Source organism: Anas platyrhynchos, chromosome 4, assembly GCF_047663525.1.
Source record: "Anas platyrhynchos isolate ZD024472 breed Pekin duck chromosome 4, IASCAAS_PekinDuck_T2T, whole genome shotgun sequence".
Classification (NCBI taxonomy): domain Eukaryota; kingdom Metazoa; phylum Chordata; class Aves; order Anseriformes; family Anatidae; genus Anas; species Anas platyrhynchos.
Window position 1 is genome coordinate 18,516,948 of NC_092590.1, and position 11,593 is coordinate 18,528,540.

Sequence of the window (11,593 nt, forward strand, 5' to 3'; positions counted from 1 at the left end):
CCTACCTCCACAGGAGAACACGTCTCTTGGCATTAGTTCAGGTTGTGCACCTGACAGTTGAGTCCACAGGCAGTTTAAGCGTTCTCCTGTGAACCTGTATACAGAGTTTCCTCTTGTCCCCTCACACTGCAACAAGAAATTTTAAGAGCTGTCAACCACAACAATTAGTAACAGCACTTGAATTTAAAGGAAAAAAGAGAGAAAGAGAAAGAAACCAACTTTTATACAAAAGTAACTTCAAGATTTTTTTTTTTTGGTGAAAGTTAGATTGTACATTACACTTCAGCATTAGGAAAAAAAAGTTCTGTTGTATGACGGGTAAGAGACACTGTAATGCCATTTTGATCCCTGGATCTAGAGCACTCAGCAAGTCCCTAAACAATTGCTCCATTCAAGTGAAACCAGGACTGTACCACTGGAGTTGGTAAAAATGCAATAAAAATATCAGCTACCACATAGTGGGTCACTTCATTAAGGTCAAAATGGGAAGCCCACTTGATCATTATCTGGATGCAAACTGTTTTTCTATCAGAAGTCAGGTGTCTCACTTTTTAGCAAAAGAGGAATTTACCAAAGCTTAATTAAAATCATTTATTCTCTCTGCCATGAAGAAAGGAATTCGACTTGCGATGCAGACAGCAAATTCAGGCGTTCCCAGTTCTAGTCTGCAACACGTTCTTCTTCACTGAAGAAAGGAAAAAGATTTTGTACGTCAGCAGTGCTCATATCCCTAGGACACAAGTAATTAACTCTGAAGGTAAGCTACCAAATGAAAAGATAATATGCAATGATAGGCAAGCAAAACAAGAAGGTGGGAAGGGAGCAAGCTTCAAATAAAATTAAACTGAAATATGGCAAGGATCACAGGAGGTATGTAAGAATAACAAAAGGAATGGATTCCTGCCGAGGAACAGCTGTGAGCTGGAGGAGGGAGGGAGAAAGTCCCCTTAAATCTGCAAGTTACAGCCGTGCAACAGAAGTCAGTGATTTGAAGGGCCTAAGAGGACCAAAAAGGTGCACCTTATCCGAAGAAAAAATTAAAAAAAATCCAGTGAAGACTGAATGAATTCACTTCCAAGTCATCAGCAATTCACCGCTTTTCAATGTTTCAAAAATATATTTGCAAGGATAAACTGCTTTCACCTTCGTGAATTCACTGTGGGGAGCTGCCTATTTATTAACACAAAATTACCATCTTGTACGCATGAATGTGGTGTCTGCTGACTCAGCCTATTTATTAGAAATGAGAAGCCAAGACCTGAATATGAAAGAACACTTCTGAGACGCACAAAGCATTTTGCTACAGTGCACAAAGCTGCGTAACTTCGTGGTTATTTCTTTACCACCTGCTTCAAACTGATCCAACAAGGCTGCGCACACATGGATTCAGATAAACTAGTCACAATGCACGACAGCTCTGTAGGGAATTCTGTAGCGCCCTGCTCAATTTTAACATTCGGTGTGCTTAATCCCAGAAGAAGAAAACAAAACAGATCTCTTCCTCTGAAAGAGTTCCCCCCGCATGCTCCAAGAACAGCAAATTTCTTGTCCATAGTTGGCCCACGGAGACACTTCTAAAAAGGACTTTTCCAGTTTTTCCTCCCACTTTCGTCATCATTCACCTGTGTCAACCTTCCCAAAGCACAGCAGCTCGCATGGCTGCAAATACGTCCTCTGCAACTTCTCTTTGGTGATTCTGGCATGTGTGCAGCCGGTGAAGTTACAAGAATGACAGCCAGCACTGCACCAGTGCCACAGAAGTGCCATGGAAGTGGAAGGGAAGGAAATGCCACGGTTAAAAAAGCAACACACACAGATATGACAAAGCACTGGACCCTTACAATCCCACCTCATTACATTTAAAGACTAGAGGAATAAAAAAAAAATCTGTGAAAAGTAATTAAATTTTATTTGGCTATGGCCAAAACCAGATTCTACAGCATTTCAATACAGACAGCCCACAACATCCCTCTCTGCACATTTGAAAAAGACAAAAACCAAACAGCAAGTTCACTGTGCCTTGATTTTAATACGAAATGCCTTAGTTTACAAATGCTAGAAGCACTTCAAAGCATATTCTGTGGTTTAAGTTGATTTGTGGGTCAAAGGCTTATTGATAGCTTTGGCAGCAGAATCTCTGTTACTGCTCGCTACATAAGACTTAAGGTGGCATAATTAAATGCAGCAATTTACTTCTCTAAGCCAAACAAGCAGCTTCACTCTGCCAGCCTTGGGCATGATGTTATCACACTTGTGACTCTCAAACCAAATGCTTCTGTATTTCATCCTTTTTCAATCAAAAAAGACGTATCTTGCAGGACACATACACCCTAAGTTTTAAGTGGGACCCCTGGGCTGTCCTTACCACAGTTCCCCGTTGCCATGATGAGATCCTAAATTCAGATTAAAAGCCAAGCTACGTCACACCTGCTCAAATCCTCCCCTAAAAGCGATCCTTGTTCCACCACCCTTCTCATCTGACAAATGTAAACAGCTAATTGCATAGCTCCACTTACATTGCAAACACAAAGAGAGAAGAACAAACAAGGGAAAGCAATTGTGGCATAAAAACAAACAATTAGGAAGCAATTAAGACCGGACATCCACTGCCATGCAGTACACACAACTTTCACACAGAACAAAGCCACTCTTGGCGTGTTTGTTTCTTCACTTTAAACTGAAGCTTCCATGTGGAGAGAGAAGCACCCGAGAACATCTGCAAGTGTCAATCCTTCACTTCACCAACGAGGTGCACCCCAAAACAGCCTATTAGTGGAAAGACTTCTTTTCAAGCCCAATTCCAAGCACCTTGCAGGCTGAGTGGGGTCTGCCCAGCTCTGTTACTCAGAGGCAGACTCATTCTTTCCGACACGAAGCCAGTGCCTGCGTAAACCGAGCTCTGCAGTCCCCTACTGCCGCCCTTACCGATAAGGCAGCAGCACTCCAGCACTGCTGGCTCCAATTCTTCGTTTGCGTTTCATGGTATGCAAATTTGGTCAGCTGCTTTTAAAAAGAAAAGAATCCTCCTCCCTGGCTTTTGCCATGTCCACACACTCCTGCTGCTTCCACTACTCCAGCACCATCCCCTAGTCTCGCTACACCATCACCCCCAGTAGCTAAATTAGCAGAAAACTAATCCTGCCAAAAAGGAATTCGTAGTTTTCTGCTGTTTAGCTTCCTCAACCAGCTCGTAAGAAAGATGACAAGTGCATCAGCACACTGCACGCTAATAAACTGTTTTATGGTCTTTGGCAAAGACAAGCGAGGAGGGGAGCGCACTTTAAGTAGTGTTTTTCAGCAGTCTGAGAATTGGAAAATGACTTGTACTACAGGTAGTGCAAGGGGAACACGGACACTTCCGTGTGAGCTGTAATGCTGTATTCATCACCATGGTTTCTGGAAGCTTGCTGTTCTTTGGTTCTCCCTTCCTTAAAAGCGATGAGCTGCCAGCCAAGGGGCAAATCTCTTGACAGCAAGCCTTTCAAAACAGGAATTAAACACAGAGTTAACACTGCAATTGGAACGATGTGCTTGAACAACATGACACACCAGCTTCAGATGAGAGTGTGTATTTTGACAGCCGACCATTCAGTGAAAAATATAAGCAGCTAAAAAAAAGAGGGGAAAAAAAGAAAAGTAGAAAAACTACTTCCTGTGTAGTTCAGGGTCACAGCTGAATCCATATGAACTCTACCTCTAAAGAATCCTTCTGGGTTCCTCAAAACTCAAAATTACAGTTATTAAGGCCTAACAAAAATAAATAAATCTTTAAAAACTTGGCAATACGTTTTGCAATCCCCTCTCTGATTTACTCATAGGCAAGCTGAAACCTTTAATTCCCAGTAATCTTCAAAAAAAAAAAATAAAAGAATTGAATGCATCAATTTTGTGGTAAGGCAACATATTCATGTGTCCAAAGCCTTTACCCTGATCTCTTCTCTAGGAACCCAGCCGGCACAGCAGTATTACACTAGTCAAAGCAAAGAACAGGTCACGCTCTCTCCTGTAAAACCTGTATTTTAAAATAAGGAGAACAAAATCATCTGATGTTGGACAGGCATGCGTGCCGTTTCTAACAGTCTGTGAATGCCTACACATTGATTTTCAGTGAGTGAATTCCCCGTTCAGAGTGCCTAACAGTCTGCTGTGGGAGTCCTTGCTCGAGAGGAGAGAAACACATCTCCAGCTTTTAATTACAGAAGGAGCACTCACGAAGCACTCAGCTGCTCTGTTGGACCAGAGTAAGCTGAGGAACTCTGCCCACTTTAAACAGCTTTTCCAACAGGTTAAGTAGCAGCAACTGAGCATCGAGGAAAGCTAAAGGAGAAAGAAATAGCCATGATGTTCAAGAGCAGGAGCAGGCAGGGAAATCGGGAGGGCCATAACGCTCTTAAATCCGGAAACAAAACCACCAGCTCTGATTTTGATGCTGTTCCACAAGAGACGTAAGGGAAAGAGGAATGTCCCACTGCACCTTCCCCACATATTCAGACACACAGAAAGTCTGACTTCAAAAAAAAAAAAAAAAAAAAAAAAAAAAAACAACCAAAAAGCACACCACAACAACCCCCACACAGAACAAACTGCTAAAGGCTCTACCATACCGTGTTAGGTAGCAAAGAGCACATCTTTCCCCTCTTTGGTTTACAAGTTCAGTTTGATTCATAAACCAATTCCCCCCTCAAACAAGGGCTACTCATCCCCACCATTACGTGGCGTTTCCATCAGCTCTTACTCTGCCAAGGTCTCACCACTTATGAGTGCTTAGACAAATCCAGTATTAAGAAACTCCTGGAACACCATACATCGGAATTTTCTGAGAGGGATTTACAGACTATGCAGACAGCTTTTATTAAAAAATCAATAAAAAAATAGGGTTTCATAACACCAATAATAAAAAAACTTTCCTTTTAAAAATAAATTACTTTTATCTAGCTGCTTTTTTACATAAGTTTTGCCAGCGTAGGATAACACCAGCGTGTTACCATATGGCACGCCTACCAGAACTATCTTTTTTTTTTCGTGGAGATGTAAGCTACAGTACCTGCAACTAAGCTGTAAGTTCTTTTAGAGAGAACTTGTCAAGTTGATTTTTTTGGAACTAAAGATATTTTCTAGTTCAATTCCCATTTCAAAATTATTTTATTTATTTTTTAATGGATCACCTATTAACCATTGCAGAAGTCCATAAGAAGTGTTTTCAGAAAGGAAGAAACTGATCGGAAAGAGAAGATGGTGACACTGAGAATAACAATTGCTGTCCAAACCAAGTTGTATTAATTCAGTGACTTGTCTCAAAAGACACCCTTTTTATAATGTTATCCATAGCGAGAGAAGACAATGGTTTCCCTTGATTTTTCTCCCCATGTAGCTTTATATGTCACTGGCCCTAGCAACAGAGAAGAATAGCAACGGATTCGTCAGTGGACAAGGACCGTGCAACCGGCTTGCGAGGGGGGCCCCAAGCACCCTGTGTTATCCAAGCACAATCACCCTGCTATTTGACAGCAAACAAAGTCTGCGAGCAGAACGTGGCTTTTGATACCGTACTCGAGTGTCAAGCTGACAAACTGCAGCCAAGTGGCTGATGATAAACCTGTGTGACAGGTTCATCGTCATTCAGAAAGTGTTTCTAAACACTGACAGCCCTGAGCTGCTGCACTTCTACTGCGCGTTCAAAATCGCGAGCCTGTTCACAAAAAGAGAACAGGACCACACAGACAAAACACAACTTTGTTACCTCCAGACCAAGGAAACTTGCGGTGAAAAAGGGAGAAAAAAATGCTCTGAAAATATGTTTTAGAAGTACTATGAAAATGTGAGGGTTTTGCAACACAAAATAAAAGTTTGAACTACTACATCAGTAAAAGTGTAAAGATGTCTGACCGCTATCACCAAATAGCTCTATCAAGATAACATGAAGTTGGAAAAAAGGTGATGCTGACTTTCTGGACACTAAAAAAAATAATCAGTACTTGCAAGTAACACACACAGCCTTCCTGGTCTTCCCGAGGCCTGCTGGGCATCTCAGGAAATTGTTTTGTAAAAATCCATTTCTAAACTGCAGATGAGCAAATGAGGTGTCGTTGACCATGCTCTGCCAACAACAGCTGTGACAGCTTTGCCAGCATTTCTCGCTTTGCCATGCAACAACTTCAGTTTCCATTTCTATTTTTCAACCAGCGGGACTACTGGAAACAATGGAGGCGGGGGGGAGTGGGGGGAAGGTTTGCTTTCCTAGGTTTCAGAAGGGTCTGGAAAAAGCAACAAAAATCTCATTATTGCCTGTGACGGAGGGTGGAGGGTTTCATGCTTTTCCGTTACCAGTTAGCCAAATGCCACGGAGCGTGAGGCTGCCTAATTTGCAAACCAGACTCCCAGGACACCGTCGGCTGAGAAACCCTGTCCCCCTTCCCCATTGCAGCAGCTGAGAATGATGACGGAGGGGGACAGCTGGGCTTCTCATTAGGAGCAGCGCTCCTGGAGCCGCGGACGGTCAATTTGTGCCCACCTCTGACTCGCAGCCCCAACCCTGCAGCTGAGAGGAGTCTTTCAAATCCCTCGTGGGGCACGGCAGCGTGAGTGCAATTACAGGCAAGCTGCTGTGGTGCAGCAGGGTTACAAGAGAAAGGCCAGGCAGAGGTTCAGAGGATGGTAGCTGGCGGTGGTGTTACCCGTCCTCACGCAGAGCCCGGTCGCTGGTGAAGCGTCTCCTCGGGAAGCAGGCTGCTGCTACAGCTGGTGGTGATCAATATGAGCCTGTACCAAGTGTCAGAGGTTTTGGCAGCAGTCCCGCTCGCTGCTCGCACGGCACTCGGCGGGGCAAGGGCCTTGGGCGAGCTTCGCCCCGCCAGGGCTCCTTTTTCGGCCGCTTGCGTTTTCCCTGCCTTCCCTAGAGCGCATCTCCTCTTTAATTAATAGGTCACTCAACCGGTTCGCGGTAATTGTCACAAGTACCTCGTCTTTTGTCCCCACGGGGAGGGACCGAAGTTCAGCCGGTTGTTGTCTACGAAGCGAAACTGCGAGATGCCGGCTCCTGCGCCCCTCGCCCCTCGAGGAGCTTTTTAAGGCCGCGGCCAACGACCCCCCCACCACCACCCCCATTAGCGCCATCCACCCTGCCGGGCAGCCTGAGCCCGGAATTAACTTTGAACCGCTCTGCGGAGTACAAATAACGAGGGGAAGGTTAAAATTAAAGAGCGGAAGATTGGTGTTTTCCCCACGAAGCCTGCCCTCCGCCTTCCTGCTGCTGCCTTGGGGCCCGCGGCCGCCGTGAGGGGGGCACAAAGGCAGCGGGCGGCAGGGGACGAAGGGAGGCGCGGAGAGGGGCCCCTCGCCTCGCCCCCAAATCCCCCTCCCCGGCCGCGGTTACTCACAACAAGAAGCTCATGGCGATGGCGGCGGAGCGGGACCGGCGGCTGGGCTGGGCTGGGCTGGGCTCGGCGCGGCTCCCAATGGCAGCGGCGGCGGCGGCGCAGGGCGGGCGGCTGCGGGGAGAGCGCCGCGGGGCGGGGACATGGCGACACCGCCTCCCCTCACGGCTGCTGCTGGCCCCTCTCGGTTGTTCGGGGGTCCCCCAACCCAAGGGAACGACCCCGTCTCCAGTGCCCCTCACACCTCTCCCCTCACACACAACGGCCCCCGCCGGGCTCTGTCCCCCCCCTGCAGCCCCCGGGGACCCAGATGGCACCGGGCACGGACAGACAGCATAAATGTTGTGACAGCCTTGGCAGGAGAAATCCTTTCTGCTCTGTGCCCTGCCTCGTGTACCCTGTCCTGTGCCAGAAATCGAGCATTCCCTGGCAAATCTGTGTGGCCTGTCACACCTGTGTGAAGTGGAAATGTTGACATTTCTGTCAGTGAACCCTCAGCAGGGCAGCCCCCTGGTTTTTGTGGAGATACATGTGTGGTGGTAGCTTCTGGGCAGTATATAAGAGCCCCACAGTTACTTACCAATGCTGTGGAAGATCTGTGAAAACTGCTGAAGCACTATGGCCTGCCCGAACCCCTTTTCTACTTCAAATTGTTTCCCCAACATCCTGTGGAGCGAGCCTGTGGGATGCAGGAACAGAGCGGTTTGCTTTACATTAGCATGTCGTGTCACATTACAGCAGAATTACTTATCCAGATTGCCCTAAAAGGTCAGTAAGTGACATTACCCTCATTATCCTCACCTTGCCACAAAAGGGTGCAGCTACCTAAACCCACAAGTAGCCACCAAGGTCATAAAAGGAATGGGGAGATCATAACTTCTGCCCTCTTCACTAGAAGTCGTGACTAAACAAACATATCAAAATGGCTTCCAATATTTCAGAGGTATCACTATTTGATTTTCAAACAATCTTTAACTAAGCTGACTGGGGCCAGCTAAGGAATGACACACCTCAAAACTGAAGATATGGGCAGCTGCAAACTCCTGAGGTAAAAAAAAAAAAAAAAAAAAATCAATCCAGTCCTGCCTTCAAACTCTTGGCAGGTCATCAACACCGCCTTCACCCAGCCTCTGCCCTGAACTGCCTCACCCTGCACAGGTGTGGGTTAAAACCCAGACGTCCTCCCATGCACAGGTATTTTACCTACAGCACTGTCACAGTATCATTCCAGTATGAGACGCTTTCAGAATAAATGCAACTGCATCTTCTCTGGCATTGTTCCACCAAATGCAATCCAAGGGAGCACAGCACATTGCAAAAGACTGCCCACGGCTCATTTGACACCAGATGACAGCTGCAGGCTGTGTTTTGGGGGTCTGGGACTACACTCCCACTCCCAAACCAGGAATGATGCTCTTTGGTCTTGGCTTGTTTCGATTGCTCTATAAGATCCAGAGGAAACAAAGCAGCATCCAGAATGCTTTAAAGTAAAACCTTATATTCAAATCCTACAAGGGCCACACATCCCACTGCAGATTTAGCCACAACCAAGTGTCACCTCTTGACAGAAGAAATGACAATCCCAGGGGGTCATTTCACATGAAAACCTGCTTCTTTTTAGGTCAGTAAGAACCCAGATGGATTTTGGAGAGGTGACAAGGCAGACAGCCTGGCTGTGTGTGAGGACCCTCCTGCCCCAAGAGGATTGTGTGGCTGCAGGCTACCCCACAAAGACTACGGCTGCAGGTAGGCCAGAGGAAAATCTGCTCTTGGATTCATTACAGGGTAAATTCAGTACATCCAAACACACTATAATCCCATACAACATTAAGTTTCTGTTGGCATGCCATGGCTTTCTCTCAGGTAGAGTGCCTTACGTGGTAACATTGAGAGCTGTCATATTCTCTTGTGCTTTTAAAAGCTGAACCTGCATTTTCCACATTCTGGCTCTGTCCTCCTGACCAGGTCCAAAATGCCAGGTCAGTACATTTCTAAGTGAATGAAAATTACACTAGTGTTTTTAGGACACTTTTAAAACCAAGTGTTTTACTGAGCAGCAGCAGAAGCTTAATTAAAAACCAGTTCCCAATGTTTGCAATTTTCCTTTTGGCCACATTAGTAAAAGCAGGCATGATATGAGGCTCGGGGCACTTTTTAGCAGACTTTGTCAGACTAAGTTGAACATGTAAATCCAACTCAAAAACACAGTGCTGACCTTTCGGACACATTCACGTTGGGACATGAATAACCTGCATTCTCTTTATCCACCCATACGCTTCCTTCTACCCACAGAACATTTCATTTTAGTGGCAAGTTAAAATTAAATGCCTGCTACTGCCACAATCAGTAGGAAACACTTTGCCTGTGTGGCTGAAAGGAGAAACAGTTACGTAACGTGTACAGTTGATGTCTCAAATTAGTATTGGTCTGCTCACGATGGCTAAGGGCCACGTGAAGTGCTCACTTCAGACACTGCCGATACAAGGGACTGGCAGCATGCTGCAGTCTTACGTAAGGATCGAACTGCTCAGTGGTTCAAGACACAGCGAATGTACCCAAGCCCTGACGTCTGTCATTTTGGTTTATCCATTATAATGTAGAGCTTAAAGAATTACCCTGAAAAGGCCCTCAAGCTGAAAAAGCTCTTTGGTCCTGAACTGAAGTTTGTAGCAAAGATTATAACACAGCTCAGTAAACACAGAACATTTAGGGTGAAAAAAAAAAAAAAAAAGTTCTAAAATTAAGAGCTGAATCCTTACTATATATGGACTACAGATAGGGAAGCAATTTTATTTTGAAACGTAAAATGTCTCTAAATACTAAACTCTGTAAGTATTCTCTCCATATTCTAGATTAAACTCATCTAGCATCTGATAGTTTTTTCCAATCAGATAGTTGTCTGTGCATTAAAGTAAAGGATTTAATTTGTGTACGAGCAATGCCTAGAGGATTAACTATGGAAATGTAGTGAAGCATTTAAGTATAAATATCAGATTTACCCTGTGATCTGTACTATTCTTTACAAAAAACACAACAGAACAAAAAACTGCAGGAACTATGAGGTATCACACAGCAGTCCTGAGAGCTGCCATAATCATGGAGCTGCAACAGTATATCCCATCAGCTTTGTTACTGCTGGACTGCAGAAAGAGAAATAAATACAGCACTCTGGGGCCTTCCGTGCTGTTACAGTACTCGCACATATGTAATTCCTGATGCAACTTTTGTACACAGTTGTCTCAGAAATCAGTGATTTGTGCAGAACCTTCTCCAGAAATTTCAACAGCATATGGGACATGGACACCATCTGCAGAGGGTTCCCAGTACTTTAACTTCTCCATGCAAAATACGCTCTTCCTCTTTTCCAGTCAGCAGCCTCACTCAGGCTAAGCTTGTTATCTCCTGCTGAATGCTGAGAGGGTTGTACTTGTACAACTTTGTAATGGGCTCATCTTCCACAGAAAGCGAGGGAAGGCTTGAATAACTGCTTGAATAACTTAAAATAACAATTTCAGAATACACTCCAACAGAATATGAAGTCAATTTTACTTGATGACAGATCACAGTGATAAACAGTGTATCCCAACACTAAATATTTGTTTTAGTATGAGCTGACTGAACAAAAGAATAGCTAGTTTAAGTTATTTTTAACAATAATCTTTTTAATGGTGAACATTAAAAGAAATAGTATCTTACAAGGCTGGAAAAGGCTGCTTGGTCAACAAACAGCATGGAAGGGGCATCTTCTTAGTCTCTTTATTTTTCCTTAGTGTAACTGATTTCCTCTGGTAAGTAAGATTCACTCAACATCACTACCGAAGAGTGAATAAATGCAAGTTCTATCGTCCTAGGATGATTTTCTTCTTTCCCTCCAGTTCCTGTTATCAGCAGTGCAGAGATTTTGCTCCCTCGGGCTTGCTGAAGCCCAGAGATTCCTGGAAAACGTCACTGCAGACAGATGCCCAACAAAATGGTGCCCTCTAAAGGTAACTCGCACACACTGACAAGCTACGGGACACAGCAGTGGGCTGTTTCACTGAACTTGGGAGGCAGGTGTTTCGGGGGTAAAGTGAATAGAAGACATATCTCCGTTGAGGAGAATCAGCCTTACCCCTTGTCTAGATCACAAACCTTCAATAAACATCGATCTGCATGAACGAGGAATGCACACAGCATTCACTTGACGTGTAAGATTCACTGATCTGCTTATTCAGTGACAA

At 44.9% G+C, this 11,593-nt stretch overlaps 1 protein-coding gene and 1 long non-coding RNA gene across 2 annotated transcripts in view; one reads left to right on the plus strand and one right to left on the minus strand.

Annotated features, from left to right (window-relative positions):
• MOB1B (MOB kinase activator 1B) overlaps positions 1-7,507 on the minus strand; it is a 38,795-nt gene extending 31,288 nt beyond the window's left edge. The window contains exon 1 of the mRNA XM_027456060.3: positions 7,377-7,507. Coding sequence (XP_027311861.1) covers positions 7,377-7,390 — 14 coding nt within the window. The 5' untranslated portion in view covers positions 7,391-7,507. The remainder of the gene's footprint in view (positions 1-7,376) is intronic.
• Positions 6,432-11,383, plus strand: LOC140002536 (uncharacterized). Its single transcript, XR_011809343.1, has 3 exons — positions 6,432-6,578; positions 8,995-9,119; positions 11,249-11,383. It is a non-coding gene; the product is annotated as an uncharacterized lncRNA (long non-coding RNA).
• The last annotated feature ends 210 nt before the right edge of the window (positions 11,384-11,593 follow it).